The 18,566-nt window shown below is 41.2% G+C and overlaps 2 protein-coding genes across 7 annotated transcripts in view; one reads left to right on the top strand and one right to left on the bottom strand.

Moving 5' to 3' along the window:
* Nucleotides 1–3,713, bottom strand: part of CDC123 (cell division cycle 123) — a 41,620-nt gene extending 37,907 nt beyond the window's left edge. The window contains exons 1-2 of the mRNA XM_075024689.1: nucleotides 3,524–3,713; nucleotides 2,358–2,429 (exon numbers count right to left, since the gene is read on the bottom strand). Coding sequence (XP_074880790.1) covers nucleotides 2,358–2,429; nucleotides 3,524–3,597 — 146 coding nt within the window. The 5' untranslated portion in view covers nucleotides 3,598–3,713. The remainder of the gene's footprint in view (nucleotides 1–2,357; nucleotides 2,430–3,523) is intronic.
* Nucleotides 3,714–3,778: 65 nt separating this feature from the next.
* Nucleotides 3,779–18,566, top strand: part of NUDT5 (nudix hydrolase 5) — a 134,069-nt gene continuing 119,281 nt past the window's right edge. Inside the window, exons 1-11 of one of the 6 annotated variants that reach the window (XR_012650005.1) lie at nucleotides 3,806–3,946; nucleotides 5,825–5,929; nucleotides 9,286–9,394; nucleotides 12,936–13,003; nucleotides 14,157–14,209; nucleotides 14,903–15,010; nucleotides 15,543–15,638; nucleotides 16,645–16,746; nucleotides 17,142–17,224; nucleotides 17,891–17,944; nucleotides 18,173–18,519. Coding sequence is in view for 5 of the 6 variants with exons in the window: in XM_075024693.1 (XP_074880794.1) it covers nucleotides 9,332–9,394; nucleotides 12,936–13,003; nucleotides 14,157–14,209; nucleotides 14,903–15,010; nucleotides 15,543–15,638; nucleotides 16,645–16,746; nucleotides 17,891–17,944; nucleotides 18,173–18,282 (654 nt within the window). In the remaining variant the exon portion in view is untranslated. Of the gene's footprint in view, nucleotides 3,947–5,824; nucleotides 5,930–9,285; nucleotides 9,395–12,935; nucleotides 13,004–14,156; nucleotides 14,210–14,902; nucleotides 15,011–15,542; nucleotides 15,639–16,644; nucleotides 16,747–17,141; nucleotides 17,225–17,890; nucleotides 17,945–18,172; nucleotides 18,520–18,566 lie in introns of those variants that run through there. The other 5 variants (XM_075024693.1, XM_075024691.1, XM_075024692.1 and 2 more) reach the window with 5 other exon arrangements.

The raw sequence follows: 18,566 nt of genomic DNA, 5'->3' as shown, positions 1-18,566 counted from the left end.
CACAAGTTCAATTTAAATTATGCTTTGCCTCCATACTCCTTTTCCAAATAAAAATTTATAAAACTTGCGTTTCAGATGTTGACCTGTGAATTGCTGGTTCTGAAAAGAGAGTGTCCTCACACTCCACACACAGAAAAGAAGATACTGCAGAAAGTGGATACATAGTCATCGCTTCTTCCCGAAAAGTTCCTTTTTCTACACGGGTGAGATCTGCAGTTGTAAACACTAGCATACCAAGGAGAAAGCACTTGACTGCAAATATTCCCTTTAAGTTTTAGGGGACTTTTGAAGTTCTTTATCCAATATAACTGAGTGTGAAGACCTTAAAGGAAAAGACCAAGCTCTTGAAGAAGACTTATTCACAGCAAGTCAGTGTAGCAAACAGTTAAGTTCAAATGTAAGGCCCTGCCAAAAGTCAACTCTTCAACAAGCTAAGTTGCTGCAGTCCCTTCCACAGAGATTAAACTACCAGTTTAGTTTTTGAGATCTAGAGGTCAAATACCAGTTTACTGAAGATTAAAAGGGATCTTGGCCTTGACGGCAAGAAGATCACATTCACATCTAGCTAAGAAAGTTCAATTTAGTGAAAAACTCATTTCTAAAAGGAATTTTAAATTGGAAACATCTTAAAAATATAAGTAAATTATACAGTTGTCCATTATTCCATTGAAGACATGTCCTGGTTTCGGTTGGGATAGAATTAATCTTCTTTCTAGTAGCTGGTATAGCGCTTTGTCTTGGATTCAATATGAGAAGAACATTGATAACACACTGATGTTTTTAGTTGTTGCTAAGTAGTGTTTAGATTAGGTCAAGGATTTTTCAGCTTTTCATACTGCCCTGCCAGCAAGAAGGCTGGAGGGGCGCAGGAAGCTGGGAGGGGACACAGCCAGGACAGCTGACCCCAACTGGCCAAAGGGATATTCCATACCATGGGACATCATGCCCAGTATATAAACTGGGGCGAGTTGGCCAGGGAGGGCAAATTGCTGCTCAGGAATTAAGTGGGCATCGGTTGGTAACTGGTGAGCAGTTGCATTGTGCATCACTTATTTTGTATATTCCAGTCCTTTTATTATTATTGTCATTTTATTATTATAATTATTCTTTTCTTCCTTTCTATTCTATTAAACTGTTCTCATCTCAACCCACAAGGTTTACTTTTTTTTTTTCTTTCCTGATTCTCTCCCCCATCCCACAGGGTAAGGAGGAAGTGAGTGAGTGGCTGCATGGTGCTTAGTTGCTGCTGGGGTTAAACCACAAGAAGACAGCAGAAGTTGTTTGTATAACATACCTGTAAAGTCACACCCTAAGTTTCAGCTCTTCTGAAGTCTTATTAAAAAATAAATGGCTGCTGCTAAATAAGCTGCACAATTCTGCAGAAGCAGGTGACAGTATTAATTTTTATCCAAAATGGTTTTAAAAACAATTCTAATTTTCTGGATACCTTTTATTAAAAAAAGGAATTTTAAAATTGAAAAAGACCTTTCATCTTTACAAGGTGTTTAAACAACAGCTTCAATTTTACATAAATTGGTTCCTAATAAATTAGACATAGCTCCCTTACACTCACAGCCTAATTGGTTGCTCTGTGAGAGGCAAACTACCAGTTAGGAAATGGTGAAGTGCGGACTGATTTCTGAGTCTGGCCATTAACAAGATGTATGCTTGCAATAATCATTTTACAAGGAAGCCATACAGTGAGATTCTAAGCAGAAAACAAAGAACAAGCCCTAGGTTCTTACCAACTGTTTCTCATATCTATCCACCTCATTCTTCTACATCCAAAATCCTGGCACAGGTATACATACAGGACATTCAGCCTCGTCATATGCATGGATTATATGTATGCAAAGGATTATACAAACTCAATAATTACCAAGATTTTCTATATCGCTTATCTTATTGAGAATTAACCTCAGGTAATGCCACTTCACCCCTGGATAAGGCAGCAGGCATGTGAACCGCACGGGACAGACCAAGCCTCTGAACTGGAGCTAACCGTATCAAAGCAACCAAACACAAACCAGCAGGCTGTGCAACCGAGAGACTGGTAGACTCTGCAAGGAGAGGTGGGGAAAAAAAAAAAAAGAAGGAACTGCCCCTACTTGACCTAGAAGTATTAAAGTGTATTAAATGGATTTTAGGATCTGCATCAGGCACCAGCAAGCCAAGTTTTACTAAGAGCAACAGTCAGCCCATTCACATGCTCATACAGTATGAGGTTTACTGCAGCCAGATTAGTCAAATTTTAAAAACTCACTGTGCAAAATATAGTATGTGTATGCAAAACAGCACCGTGAACATAAAATAGTATTAATACTTGGAGGCTGGGGGGGGCGAGGAACACTCTTTACCTTCCGGAAACAACAAGCGTTCCATCATCCAACAAATATTCTTTCACATTCTCTGGTAGCGGAAGTATAACACTGGAAGAAACATGATAATTTCTTTTATTATTTATTGTTATATTACTCGTTAAAAAAAGTAACAAGAGTTGAATAAAAAAGAATTTGTTTTTAATGGAACACAGCTCAATAACAGTATGTTTTATTCTCTAACACTATGAAAAAAACCATTTCTCTTTCTCCCATCTCGTCTCTTCCCAAAAAGCAGTACCCATTTTCCCTCCAGAAAAGTAGGAGAGAAAGAGGCAAAAATTTTAGATGAAATGCACAACAATGCCCCACTCCTTCAAAGCTTTAAGAAATTCAAAGAAAGAGTGTGTGTGGCTAGCGAGGAGACAACGTGTTGTTCAAACTAAAGGTTCCCCTTCTGAGTTCCAAACCAAAATTTGCCTATACCACCCGAACGTTCCAAAAATGCAGGACTATCACTAAACTTGCCAAAAGTATGCATGTGCTAAACACTAAAAATTATAAAAGATTAAATGCTTTGATTACTAAAAGCTTGACGTCAGCGCTTTTTAATCCAAGAGGTCACCTATCTTGAGCTTGACTTTCCTGAGTTACTGGTAGCTCTCGTAACCATCTCGTGACCTGCCACAGCACCTTAGAAACTGCAGAATTTGCTACAGCTTCCAGAAACACACAGAAACGCGACCTCAGCCACTTGGTTTGGGCGCATTCAGCCTCAGTTCCTTCGAGCAACCAAGCGGCAACAGCAGCGATGCGGCTATCAGCTGGCGCCCAGCGCAGAGTCCCACCGGGAGAGCAGGGAGCACAGGGATACCTGGCCTGGCCTGGCCCCAGGGCCGCCCCAAACACCCCCTCAGGGTGTAGGGACGAGGCCCCAGCTCGATCGAGACTTGCCCACCTCCACCCCACGCCAGGTCCCCTGTATCTCACCCAACCCTGCCCCAACACAAGCCCACTTCCAACCCAGCCCAGCCCCACACGCCTCCCCACCTTCTCCCCCACACGCCTCCCCACCTTCTCCCCCACACGCCTCCCCACCTTCTCCCCTCACACGCCTCCCCACCTTCTCCCCTCACACCCGCTTCTCCCGGCCCCTCGCCCGGCCTAGGCCGACACCCGGCCCAGCCCCACACCGCTCCCCTCACCTGCGGATGGTGACGGCCCGGAAGAGCGGGTACCACACAGAGAACTGACAGTGCACCACTTGCTCCTTCTTCATCCTCTCCCTCCAAACACAACCGGGCCCGGGCCGGTCCAGGCTCGGCCCGTTTCTTCCCGCTGTTCCCGGAAGCCCCCGCTCCTGCCGGAACCTCCCCCGCAGCTCTCGGCACCACCCGGCCCGCCATCGGCGGCGCACCACGGCGCGGGGGCACCCGGCCCCGCCTCAGCGGCGCACAGGGCTGCCGCCTCACCTCACCTCACCTCAGCTCGCTTCACCTCAGCTATCCGCCGCCCTGCCCGCTCCCGGTCCCGGTCCCGGTCCCGGTCCCGGTCAGCGTCTCCCCTCAGCTGCCGGGCCGTTCTCCAGGCCTCCGTACGTGTGCGTGGCCCCAGCGCGGGGTTTCCAGGTGGTGACGTTGAAAACACGGGTGGCCTGAGGGAAGCGGCGGGTGTTTTTTATTTCCCCCCCAGCCTGGCAGGCTTTGCTTTCTGGCTTTGCATGTGCTCCTGTAAGGTTTCACCTCTCCAGCGTTATAGTGGAGCTCTGAGGCGACGGAGCTTCCGAGCCTCCAGCGGGGCTGCGTTTCGTTTTAATAACTTAATAATTCGCAAGTAACAACGGAATAATGCGTTCTTCTTCAGCCCCGTGGTTCTGCCGTCGTCTCACCTGCGTGGAGGGCCGAGCGGTTTCCATCCGACACTTTCCTCGCAGGCTCTCGCTTCGCCCGTTTGAGGCTGTCTGCCCAGGCCCCCTCACACATCCGTGGTCTGGAAGGTCCATAACGATACCGAGATGCTGCTAAACCTCTTCTGCTTGTGCAAGTTTATTGTTGCTGTTGTTGTCTGTCCTGCAGGGCGAGAACCAGTTATTTTTCCGTGTTTCATCTGGTGCTGAGCGGGTCGTCCATGCTGCTAGATACCGTGACAAAAATGCAACTTTTTCCCTCTCTCCCATCAACTTCTGCTAATTAATTGATTTTGCTGCTAGAATTGTACTGCTGAAATGCAAGTGCACTGACTGATAGTAACAGGTTTAAAGTGACTTAGGAGCTTTTAGTGATATTTATCTTCAGCACACTTATCTCAGCGTGCTGTTGGTTAAATCATGCGTAAAATGCTGCCAGTGCCCCTTTTGCACATTCTTTATAAGAAACCCTGTATTTTGTTTTATCTTGAGCTTGCCTTAGGACACCATTGCTGAGCTTCCATTAAATCTGGTTGCTCTCAGCTGGGATGTGTAGTTTGGATTAGAGTATATCTTTTGAAAAGTGATTTAGAAACGCTAGTCCATCTATCGTGACTTGGGTAGGTTAATGTAAAGCCCTGATAGCCTGGCTACTCTCTGAGCTGATTCACAGGCCTCAGTTAGCTTAAGATTTTAATTACTAGGAAGGACAATTTGGAAACTGTAGAATGGTTGGGCGTTGCCTTGAAAGGAAGCTACTCAATAAGGGATTAAGCAGTGGGAATAAAGTTACATGTTTTATAAATGGTATGCCTTTTTCAGGGCTGAGTTTGACCCCCACATGAAATAAATGGAACAAGCAGCATAATTTGCCAGCAGTACCCTGTAATACTAGCCACAAAAATCATCAGAGAAGGTAGAAGTGGGCCAAACTTTTTTTTTCCCCCATAATTTGTAGTTCAAGTGCTGTTGATTTGTGCTAAGAAGGCTGATAAATGTGGACACATTGCCATTTTCTTAAGATTGCACTGATAACTATTAAAAATTTATATTCATAGAGTTCATGTAATCCTAAATCAGGTAGTCAGGTTCCCAGGCTACTGTGCAAGCTGTGTTGCATTCTTAACTCAAATAATGCGGTGGTAATTTTATGAGATAGAAGAACCTTTGTGTCTGAGGGCTGCAAGATAAGGTCTATTCTGAAACCCAACATAGGGCTTTAGAAACCTAACATTGTAGTGTTAAGTTTAACTTTCAGTTGCAGCTGATTTTGTTTATGAGCAAAACGTGTTGCCACCCTTGACAGTATGACTGATGTGAGATGGCAGAATTGCGGCCTATATTTAACCAAATGGTATTTCAGCTTTCTAATGCAGAAATTCTCACTTCTATACAGTCAGATGAATTAGATGAAAAAATTACTTTTTTGGTGGAACTTTTTAAAATGTCACTCGTACATAGAGTTATTGCACCCACTTGTGGAGGAGATCAAAACTACAGAAGCTGAGGTTGATGAGTCTTCCTTTCTCTTGTTTTCACCTATCGTAGATTTTAGTGATAATTCAAACCACTGAAGCTGTATATTTTTTTGTTATTTAAGTTCCAAGCCACCCTTGAATCTGTCTGCTGCAGAAGAGGGCAAGCTGTGTTGAAAACAGCTTCTGCCATGAGAGGAGGTTCTCCTGTGTATTTGTAACTGATACAGGTAAGTATTAATACTGTTGTACAAACCATTACTATAGCTGCTTGTGGGATTTAGAGTACAAATGTGGTAATCCACATTTGAGAAAGATACACTGATGCTTGCAAACATATGTAGAAGGATTAGTATGATCAATGGAACAGCATTTCCTGTGAGGGGAGACTAAAAGAGGAAGACTTATTCAGTCCTGTCAAAGAAAAACTTTAACAAGGATATCACCTTGAGGGAGGTGATTCGCCCCCTCTACTCTGCTCTCGTGAGACCTCCCCCTGCAGTACTGCATTCAGCTCTGGGGCCCCCAACATAAGAAGGACGTGGACCTGTTGGAGCGGGTCCAGAGGAGGGACATGAAGATGATCAAGAGGGCTGGAGCACCTCTCCTATGAGGACAGGCTGAGAGCTGGGGTTGTTCAGTCTGGAGAAGAGAAGGCTCCAGGGCGACCTTCTAGCAGCCTTCCAGTACTTAAAGGGGGGGCTACAAGAAAGCTGGAGAGGGACTTTTTACAAGGGCATGTAGTGATAGGACAAGGAGTAAGGTCTTTAAACTGAAAGAGGGTAGATTTAGATTAGATGTAAGGAAGAAGTTCTTCCCTGTGAGGGTGGTGAGGCACTGGCACAGGTTGCCCAGAGAAGCTGTGGCTGCCCCATCCCTGGCAGTGTTCAAGGCCAGGTTGGATGGGGCTTGGAGCAACCTGGTCTGGTGGAAGGTGTCCCTGCCCATGGCGGGGGGGTGGAACTAGATGATCTTTAAGGTCTCTTCCAACCCAAACTGTTCTGTGATTCTATGGTATGTTTCACTATATACTCTCTTGATATGTTTACATTGTCAACAAAAAGGCTATAATTCTTTCCAAACATAGGAGGTGAATTTGTTGTAGGTAGGTGTATGAGGTTTTTGTATTTTTATTCAGCTGGGGTAGAGTTAATCTTTCTAGTAGCTGGTATAGTGCTTTGTCTTGGATTCAGTGCGAGAAGAACGTTGATAACACGCTGATGTTTTTAGTTGTTGCTAAGTAGTGTTTAGTCTAGGTCAAGGATTTTTCAGCTTTTCATACTGCCCTGCCAGCGAGAAGGCTGGAGGGGCACAGGAAGCTGGGACGGGACACAGCCAGGACAGCTGACCCCAACTGGCCAAAGGGATATTCCATACCATGGGACATCATGCCCAGTATATAAACTGGGGCGAGTTGGCCTGGGGTGATCACTGCTTGGGAACTGACTGGGCATTGGTCAGCGAGTGGTGAGCAGTTGCATTGTGCATCACTTGTTTTGTATATTCCAATCCTTTTATTATTATTATTGTAATTTTATTATTGTTATTATTATCATTACTAGTTTCTTCCTTTCTGTTCTATTAAACTGTTCTTATCTCAACCCACGAGTTTTAACCTTTTTCCTTCTGATTCTCTCCCCCATCCCACTGGGTGGGGGGGGAGTGAGCAAGTGGCTGCATGGTGCTTAGTTGCTGGCTGGGGTTAAGCCATGACAGGGCATCACTCAGAGCCTCCTTTGACTGTTTCTTCTGGATGACCAGGAACCTCTTGGAACTGCTATGCTGAGCTGTGCTTCTTTTGCATAAGTTGGTGGAAAGCTTGATCTTGTATTTTAGAGTCACAGCAAAAGACCATGATCATTATCCAGCTACAGGTCTTAAATCCTAAGGGAAGAGAGTTTGAGACATTGCTGGCTCAAGAACAAATGGGTAACAGCTAACTGAACTAACGTGAGATAGAAGTTGGAAGATAAGCAAGTGAGGTTCTAGAACAGTTTTTCATGCAAATAGTAAGGCAGATAGTAAACCTACATAGTTTTAAGATGGAGCTTCATTGCTTTGAGAAAGGATTATAGAACGTATTTATGAAAGAACAGAATTGGGTTTAATAGGTCAGGTTTCCTTTTCAGGACTTAGGTTACGTGAAAACAATTTGAACGTTTGACTAGTGCGACCTACTTCATGCAACATGACTGTCTTAAGACTTAAGGAAGAGCCTGCCCTGTGTACATACTGAGGAAATGGATTTATGTACGTTAGTTTTAATCCTGCTGATAACCAGAAGTATTTTGTACTACCTATTCCTTGTAACTTCTTTATGGAATTAAATGCAAATCTAATAAGCAAGAAAGCTGATTGTTGCTCCATGCTTTTAAATGTTTCACAAATGTGCAGTAGATGTTATCATAAAAGGATAAAGTAAAAAATAAGACTGCTAAAATTGGGTATGACAGAGACGGTGATAACTCGCTTCAGGTACTGTTCAATTGTAGAGACCCCACAGAGCCTTATTAAACCGTAGCTGAAGTCAACGGGAAGATTCCTGTTAATTTTATGGAAGACTTATGACCATCAACACTAAGAGTGATAGAGATCTTTAAGATTATCTCATCTCCCCTGGTGTTCAAACTGGTTTGCTTCTTTGCACTGTCTTTTTGCTTATGATTCATGCTGATGCTCAGGACTTCAGTACTACAACTTGGTATCAGAGATGAGCTTCCTTGAAATAAGAGTTTCTGTGCTGAAAAGTGGCCCATAGCTCCACAGTGAGACAGGGGACTAATGGTGAATCTCTAATGCATCGTATGTTTCTGCTGCCTGGTGTGCCTTTCATCTAGAACTGGATTGAGAGAGTGAGTGGACAATCTTATCTTCCTACGGAGCATTAGGATGCAGGCTGAGGCACTGAGCTGCAGGTGCAGAGTCTTGCTTTGGGCATGTATTCAACTGCCTTTGGCACTGTGTTAGCTACACCATTCCCAGTAAGAGAGACTGATGTGCTTTGGTCACGCTAACTCCATGTGCCACCTAGACTTGCAACATGGTGACTTTTTGACCTTGTTTTTTGGGGTAAGGATTGAGTCATTTACGTGTTTATTTGTGATGTGTGTAAGGTGGAAATAGGTTCTAGTTCTGATTCTTTCTCAATAGCAGATAATTTTTACCACTGAAGTCCCCTTGGTATAAGTTTCCTTTTCCACTTTCACAGTGAAGTGCTTAGTCCTGTTGTGGTAATGCTGTGTTGGCAGCACTTCTTCCAGATCAGAATGAAACAATTTGACTGAAATGGATCAATTTTGTCTCTGTCTGTGTCTGACCTTTGAATAGTTGAGGGTGGCTTTAGCCAGCATCGCTACTCAGCAGCTGATAGGACTATTATGACTATGTAAGTCAGGGATTTGACCCAAACTCCCACTTCTCCTTTGAATTATTTGACTCTGAAACCATCAGGTGGAGCTGAAAATGTGAATTGCACTTGCCATCACATGTCCCTAACTTTCTCCAGCAAGTTTTATTTGTTAATGTAGAATGCAGAAATGAACCTTTTAACTTTACTCTGAAGGCAAATATTGGCTTTATTTCATAGTAATCTGGACTTTGCACAGGAGGGGAAAAGCCTGACATTCCTGAAAATGGCAGCTGAGACATCCACAGAAGTTCCAAAAACTGCTAGACAGTTCGTCCTTAAAGAAGAGGTATAATATGCTTGGTTTTGACACATGTTTTGTTGTTAAGTAACAATTATTTGAGACTGATCAGGATGTTTGTAAGTGTAGAGTAAGAAATGCTATAGATGCTGTATGTTTGTAAAATCTGTTCAATAGACAAAACAATTCTTCCTGATGGTCAGACAGGTGGCATTTCTCTCTGTTGAAATAATCATACAAATTATCAATGGGGAGAGAGAAATCGACAGTGTTGCATTATTTTAAGCTTCCTCTTTTTTTTTTTTTTTTTTTTTATTTTGCAGCTGTTTCTTGTATTGTCTGTTCAGGCTGTTTTCAATGTTGAGAAATAATGCTGATACCTCTGAGAGACTATATGTGAAACTCAGCCTTGTTTTCTGTCCCTTTAAGATGATGAACCACTAAGAGTTGCCTTAACATTTAGGATTGTACCTTCTTTGATGCTTTCTGAAAGGGTTTGAATTTAGGTAATTGCTGTTCTAAAGACATTAGTGAGGGGGTAGTAAGATTTTTTTCAAAAATACTGTGCTCACATCTTCACAGAATCAGAAAATATCAGGTCCTGAGGAAGGAATTTGGAGGTATTTCTGGGTGTTTATTAGGAGCACTTTCACCCTAATTTAAACTGCCTGTATTTGTTTCTGTTCTCTTCTAAGTGAATTCTTAAAAGTTAATCTTTGGTGTTAAAGGCAGATTTGGCAACAGCATTACACTGTTGTTATAAAACAAACGTAGTTTCTTTTATCCAGCGCTCCTTCCTTGCAGTGAACACAGTCTTATAATTTCTTTAGGTTTCAAGGTACAAAACTTTTTCAGGAAAGAAGAGACTCACATTGCTGGGAGATATTTATGACTCTTCCCCTTGGTTGGTGTTTTTAACATGAATATTTCTCAAGCATAACGGGTTTCATTTTTGTAAGCTTTTTGGGTTTTCTATTAAGACCTGTGTTTTTGCAGGTAACATTTTAATTTTATCCTCTTTTTTTTTTTCCCATAATGCCTCTTAGTTCTTCTCCTTTGGAATATTGTACTCTTTGGTGTCATTGGAAGTTTGTAATTAGATCTTACATATTTTAAGCTATTTAGTTTTTTCAGTCATTTTCTGGGATTAATACAGGAGAGTATTTACCGTGCCTCTGCCAGTGGCCTTTATATTAAAAGTGGTTCTGTAACTCTTCAGTAACTACGCGGTCTGATGTTGGAATATCTTCTTCCATGAAAGTGGTGGCTGATCTTATTTCCTTCTTCATGTTTCTGGGTTCCCACAGTCAGGCTGCTGTAAGCAAAAGCAGATGTTACTTACCCATCAGAGTAATAGATAAAGAAATAGAAATAAAGCAATAAAAATAACTCATTCTAAAACTGAGTACGGTAAGTGCAACACATCCTGCAAAGTGTCCTTCAGCCCTAAATAGGGGATTTAGCAAAGCAGAAGTTATGCTTCTAGGCCAGCTTCCGCAGGTTTTAATTGCGCACCTGACAAGGCGGGTGACAAAATTCTCTCTCTCTTCTAGGGAAACCTGGCAACTTTTAGTTTTCTCACCCTGTAGGCTGTTAGCAGCAAGGGTTTCACCTAAGTTTAGAGGATTGTGGAACCAGTTTCACTGTAAATATTTATGCTGTGTGTCCTATAGTACTTTTAAATTATTGCTTCATGACAGTAGAGGCCAAAAGCTGTACTTAAGAATACCTGATTAAAAACAAGACACTTTGACGTTGTTTGTTTTGTACATGTAAAACCTATGACAGTGATGTGGTTCTGATTTCAGCCATTTCCCCTCTCTGCTTCACAAACAATAACTTGGTGACAGGGGTAATGATCTGCCAGTTCTGTTGAATGCTGCAGCAATATGGGACTACGATCAATAATCTAGTTCTTTGTGTTCTCTGCAATGTTTAAAAAAATTCATTAACACAAAACATTTGGCTGTGTTTGCTTAACTGAAGTATATATATTCCTCTCCTCAGACAACCAATGGAACATGATTTTCGTCTATTTCTTTTCTGGATCTTCCTGTACTATAGTTCTGCAGTGATTTAGGAGTGAAAACAAAGTCATTTAAAATATACCTGAATGCTTCCAAACCAAATTACTACTTTTACTTGTAATGAGCATGATATACTTCATCTTTTCCTTTCCTGCTGTTTTTGTGACCACAAAGCCATTAGAAGCCCTTTTGAGAACATGTAGCTGTCCTTTTCCAATTCCTCTTACGTGGAAATATTGCACTTCCCGAAATAAATGCTAAAACTCCTACGTGTAAAATACGTGTTGCCAGAATTACAACCATAGGAATGCTATTGTTATTTCAATTGTCTATCAAAATAATTGTTCTGAAGAACACATTGTAAGAATTATGTGAGTTCATCCAGCTCAGTTGCAATTTACTGGATACCCGAATCACTTCTGATGTGCCTTCTGCCTCCAGCTGATGCTGTACTGTGCTTTTGTACTCTACTTACAGCTGCATCATATACTGCATTTCGTTTCTCTATATTCTTTTTTTTAGTGGCTGAATCTCTCACTTTTAAGTTGAAGATCTATATGGCCACACAGGCCCTATTTGCTCCTTGTCCTGCATTAGAGGATTGTAGTGTGCCAGCCACATGAATGACCTCTTGAACTTCCTCCTCTGCTACAATTTAATGCTGTGCTTTTTTTCCCCAGATCCTCTTTTCGCCTTGCTTATGCTTGCTCTGTTGCTGTCAGCAGTGTGTCGCTTTAGACAATAGGAAGTGATTTGTTCATCTTACTGATTACTTTTGATTTCTGTGGTCAGACCTATGGCCAACTTGATAGAAAATTCTGGAGACAAGCTTTCTGTCTGCCTATACCTTTAGCAAAGCTTAAAATGCAAGTTATATTAAAAGAAGTAAACTGCTGCGCTAATACCTAGGGATTTTTCCCTTTTAAAGGAATTACATAAAAGGTGAGGAAACATCCCAGGGCAAATAAACTCTTTTAGCTCAGAAAAGACATTTTGTAATAATGCCAAGCAGCATCAGCAGCAATCAGAAATCCTAAAAGGGCAGGTATGTATCACTGCTCACAGTTACAGAAAACCACGGTTACACAAGGCCACAGTCTGAGATCATGGCAAGAAAAGTTTCAAAAGTTTTGTTTTCAGTCTTGCATGCTTAGCTATTAGGCTATGCTCTGATAAGTGGGCACTCGTGATCACTGGCGTAGCTGAAGTCTGTGCAGACCAGTGACCCTTTTTCAGCTGAAACATGACCTTTGCAAAATTCTTCTAAAAAGATGAGGACTTTCCAGTACATAAAATCCCACTGAATTAATTGAAACTTGGTTATAAAAGTCACATTAAGAAAAGTTACTGGGCTTATTTTCTATTCCTATTCAAGGACTTCGAGTAAATGTTTTTTTCCATATTAGCTACAGGAATGTTGTTGCCTGTTGCTGCATGTATTCTGATGCTGAGATTTTGTCTGCAAAAGAATCCAAAAAGAGTTGTGTTGTTTGTCCCCTTGGCCCCCACGTATCTTTGGGATTAATCTTAAAATGTATCTAACAAATAATTCTTTATTTTAGGTAATTGTAGAAAGAAAATGGTTGAAGCTTGAAGAAACAACTTATACTGATCCCTTTGGTAAAACCAGGTAATTGTTTCTGGCATTTTGGATTCCTGTAATGTTCCCAATTGTATGGACTAGCCCCAGGCTAGAGAATATGAGCATTACAAACCTATTACTCAGCACAAGATGAGATCTATTCATTGTGCAATTTCTTTATAGTTCGTACTGTTCAGAGAAAAAAAATCTTACTCTAGCAGATGTGCTAGCATGTGGGATTGAATTTGGCTCCTAAATCCTTTTGGGTACATTGGACCCTGAATTACCTTGCTTTTCCAGTTCCTTGTAAAGACACTATGCAGAAAAGCAAGTTCTAGCTATGCAAGTAGACTGTGATGATCAGAGAGTTCGTCTCATAGCTTTTCTGGTTCTTCATTAAGGGCTCCTTTTTCCTTGCTGGTGGTGCTGCATCGTGCATACTATTGACAAATTCCTGTCCTCTTGTATATTATCACGCCTGTCCAATTCTTTTGTATGCTTTAGTTTTGCTGTATTTATCTAGATGTGACAACATGGCTTTACTTCTTTCCCCTTATGTTAGATTCTGATTGCTACTGATTGCTTTCTCTAGTGCTTCCCAATTCATCAGCAAAGTATCCTTTTAAAAATTAGCAAAGATTGGAGCTTTTGTGAAAGGATTTTTATTACTGGTAGATTTTTGGTTTTTACTCATCTCATTGCTTATTTTGAGAGCGAAGCTTTGATCTTCCTTGTGTATGTACTCCTTGTATGCTCAAGTAACTGAGCTGAGAGTTCACAGTCACTTGCACCGTAAACCTTATGCAAAAGCAAGATAAAAGATAGAATGCATGTGGTCTTTTTTACAAAACTATCTTTCAAAATCTGACATGGTTTATATATAAATTGCTTTATGTTGCACTTTTCCAGAATCATTTTTATAAGACTTGTCTGTTCCGTGACAATCATTTAAGTCTTCCACTTATTTTTAGTGATCTTAAACAATCATTAATTAACTACTTTCCCTCTCCCTCCTTTAAGTAGGCAAAACAAAATTATACAACAGACATTTCATAGTGCCAGTATATGACAGGGCCTGCCTAAGGCCAGCTGCTTTCTTATGGGGCCTCACTCTGTGATGGTATATTTTGCTTTTCAATGAAAGTACCAAGGGTAGAAGATGGCTTATGTATTCATTTGTTCTTTTCTCTGTGTTAAATAGAACTTGGGAAACTGTAAAGCGTACTGGCAACAAAAAGGGTGTTTCAGCTGACGGTAAGACACTGGTGACTTTTTTTGTTTGCATTTTTTCTTGTGAAAGTTCTTCTGATAAACTTCCAGTGCAGACTTAAAGCCGATCTGTTTCTGAATGAATGAGGGTGTGGAACAAATAGCTCAGCAGAGCTTGCGATACCCCTGAGTTAATGAAATGCTAACTTAAGTGCTGAAGAATCAGAACCTTACTGGTAGGAGTGTTTTCCAAAGATCATTGTATTCACTTTAGAACAATGGAGCAATTCCAAAGACATGATGGATGCCCTGATACAGAGTGGCTCACAGACTGGTGAATTGGGTCTGCTGGTAGGGGCTAGGGATATGGTTCTCTTGAGGCAAAAGAAGGGGAACATGATTTATCCATGAAAGGAGTGTAGGAGGGGGTTCCGTACCATGGCTTCCAAACAGTCTCTGCAGGAAAGAGAGCCCTTCCCTAGATACTGGTGGGCTGAGGCTCGGTCTTGCTTGGTACGTGTGCCTGTCATTTACTGGGGTACTTTGAAGATCCTATTTTGGGCTTTATCTCTCACCGCACATGACATAAGGAGCTTAAATTCATTGTTTGGGATTCTGGAGCAGGCATTTAATGCTCAGACTAACAGTGCTTGGGTTCTTTTCCAGATCTAGCACTAAATACTCACTTTGTGCTATACTCAAATTCTATGTACTTGTGTCTTCTGTCGCTGTTTGTAGGTGTTGCAGTGATAGCGGTACTACAGAGAACTCTCCACTATGACTGTATTGTCCTAGTGAAACAGTTCAGGCCCCCAATTAACAGCTATTGCTTGGAATTTCCTGCAGGTAAGTAAGTGACTGAAACATTAAGATGAGTCACATAAAGCTGACATTTAAGTGTGTTCAGATGTGCTTGGAGTGTCAGTCTTAATGAAGTAGCTCTAACCAGAAAACTGTGGTGACTCTAGCTCAGTGTACTATTCAGAAATAGGAATATTTGATAATGAAGAATACAAAATGAGTTCATTTTAGCAGAATGGAGACATTTTGCACAGTAGTCTGGTAGTAGAATATTGCATTTCCCTCCACTCCTCCTTCCTCTAAGAGTGAAAAGATTTGGCTTTTTTCCCCTCATGAGAATATTAATGCCATTTTCTGGGAAGGTAGCATGCTTCTGTAGATAATCAGTTGAAGATGAGGGCAGCAGCATGATGAATCCAGGAACCGGAATCCTTACTAATGCTTCAGTTTATCCCTCTGTAAAAATAGGGTCGTGAGGATGTTTCACCTCTTCCGTAAAACTGGATTAGATCTTGGGATAGGTATTGCGGTTAAGTGCGAGCTTTTTAATTGATCTTGTGTATTATTTATTTCACAGGCCTCATTGAGGAAAATGAGACTGCAGAAAGCGCTGCATTGCGAGAATTGGAGGAAGAAACTGGGTACAAGGGGGAAGTCATTGAATGTACTCCAGGTCTTTGCTTTTTTTTTATTTTCCCACTCAAAGCTAATTCTGTCTTTGACGGGTACTCTAAATGTCTAAAATGCTCTAAACCGAGGGAAAAATCTGTGCAGAAAGGTTTACACAGATTAGCAGAGTAGTATCCCATAGCTGTACCAATGAGACTTTGGTCCTTGATGAGTCAGTTGCTGAACTTCTGTTAAACATACAGGACTAAAGCAAAAGTTTGATGTCTATAGGGGACAACTTTGCTATTAATTAGGATCCTTTATACAAAACCCAATTATTCAAGCTGTGATTTGGCATTTTAGTATAAAGGTCTAAATTGCTGGACTTAATGTGAACAATATCCATGAACTTAGGGAGAAAAAATAGCTGCATGATGCAGTCTGAGTGGAGGTCACCCTCATGTCAGCTGTGGGGAGGTGACGGTACTCAGGTTCTCCAACCGGAAAGAAAAAAAGGAGAGAATACTTGGAGTAAATCCAGAGAGCTTTTGTAACATGATTGTTACCAATCCAATGCTTCCTACATAAAACAAAGGCAAAATGAGGATCATAAGTAAAACTCGAGAAGGTAGGTAGAAAGGTGAGGCAGCTTACATATGATTTCAAGTAAATGTCATTACAGTTGAGACTTGGCTCTTGATTGTGGGGTACAGCTGCGTGCTGGGGACTGAGAGAGATGGAGACAGGTGATGGCAAAATTAGACTCTAATAGGCTGAAGAGGTCTATAAGGGAATTACAGTTTAATCTTCAGTCTGTGGAATGGAAAGTAAACCTAACTGCTGAAATCAAGTCTTACAAGGAATCTGTAGAAGAGCTGAGAGTTACAGAAACATTACTTTTTTTAAGAACATGTGATAACAAACTTTTTGCAACTCTTCCAGCATGAACATATGCCAAATATATGTTCTTCTATTGTATTGCGTATATTTCTGTGAAAGCTTTTGTTAAAACATTGAGTTACCAGACTTCTGCTTTTGAAAAACTAACCTCTACGTGTGCTTGTTGGCAGCTCTCTGCTTGGACCCAGGTTTGTCAAACAGCACGACACACATTGTGAGCGTCACCATTAATGGAGATGAGGCTGAGAATACAAGACCTAAGCAAAAACTTGGTGAGTTTTGTACCATTTATTTGAAAATTCTAAGATAACAAAAGAATGAGCTTAAAAGAACTATCCCTACCACAGCATCTCTTCTGTCCCAGCTGATTTAGATGCTGTACATCCTTGAAATCATATTCTGCAGTCTAGATGAGCAGAGCCATGTTTCTTTGCTAAATTCAGCGGGGAGGCCTAGCTGTTAAGTGTCAGGTGTTGGCACACCCAGAATGAGAAATTTGTGTGCCAAACTTCGGTGAGGGCTATAAGCACTAGTGAACCTAGATACTCCTCTTAGATGTGGCTTGACCCTGGAAGTGACTAGTGTCACTCACAATCAGTCAGCTATCAAAATGCTTTTCAGTTATAAACTCTAGTGTATTTCAAAACTCTTATTTTTTTACTTGCAGATGATGGAGGTACGTTATGTAACTGCTCCTTTTGACAATAAGGTCAAGCATGATCTTCGTATGGCAAGTTTTACTTGGAAAATGTCAGTTAAACCTGTTTTTTATTTGGGCTTGGTTAATCTCCTGACCCTAATCAAACATGCATGAGACTGGCTTTGGCCTAGACATGAAAATTTCTGTGGGGCATTACTGCGTCAATTATTGTCAAGTATTGCACCTACAGCACCAGTATCTCAGGAAATACAGATTACTGAATCCACAACAGCAGTAGGTCAAGCCAGAAAGACAACTAATTCAGATAGACAGGGAAGGTGTAAGCCAACACAAATTCATCAAGAACAAACCCTTTGTGCTGTTTTGGTCTTCAAACATATCCACAATCCATTACTGTACCAGTATAAGCCAAACAAAAGTCCCCTTCAACAGTGTATTTTCCATTCTCAGAGGGGAGGTGATCTCCTTTTAGAAGGATTCTTATCCTCCACAGCTGTCAGCAACGCTGTTTTTCCCAGCTCTTTCCCAGTTTTTTTCTGCCAAACCTGTTTTTTAATGACTCCAGTCGCTGCCTTCCCCCATGTAATCTGCCTTTTTGTGAGGCAGAAGGCTACTTGAAGGCTCACAGCTTCTGCATGGCATTAAGCTAGTTAGTTTGCTTCCCCTTCTGACTTACATGATACAGGACACTGAGGTAGACTTCCTCTGCTGTTCACTAATTTAAAGGTGCATAAAATATTTTTCTTCTCTCCTAGAATTTGTGGAAGTTATTTCACTTCCAAAGAATGACCTACTGCAAAGAATTGATGGTAAGAGCTTTCTGACACATTAAATGCACTAATGGGAACCTCAAGAAACCCTTAGCTTCTCTTCTCATAGCTTCTCATGGCATTTCTCATCCTAGAATACTGTATCTTAAAAAGCTGAGAGAGATTTGGCCAGGTAACAGAGTTAGCGATAGCATTAAGAATTCATGTCTGGAGTGCTATACAGCTTTGTTTTGGTAAAGGACTTAATATTTTTTTTTTTCCTTCCAGAACTCATAGCAGAAGAACATATTGCAGTGGATGCCAGGGTTTATACTTACGCATTGGCCCTGAAGCGTGCAGCAGAAAAACCGCTCCAAGTTCCTTTTATGAAGTTCTAAAACTAGACGATGAGAAATTTAGTTGAAAACTGCCCAATTCAGATGGCTTACAAGTGTAACTCTTCTTGTACTAAAGGTCCTTTGCTTTACTTGTAGAGCAAACAAAAGTATTTGTAGGAATGATTCTGATATTTTTATCTGGAATTATGTAACTGACAAAAAGCATTTCTTCTAACTGCTCAGTCTATCAAGCCTCGACAGAATAATCATAATAAAAATGCTGTTTGATTTTCAGAATGGCTCATTTCTTGCTCTATTCATCATTGCACTTATGTTTCAGTACA

This window comes from Buteo buteo, chromosome 4, assembly GCF_964188355.1.
Source record: "Buteo buteo chromosome 4, bButBut1.hap1.1, whole genome shotgun sequence".
Taxonomy (NCBI): Eukaryota; Metazoa; Chordata; class Aves; order Accipitriformes; family Accipitridae; genus Buteo; species Buteo buteo.
The sequence above is the reverse complement of the archived record's forward strand: the minus strand, read 5'-3'. Positions and strand labels throughout refer to the sequence as shown.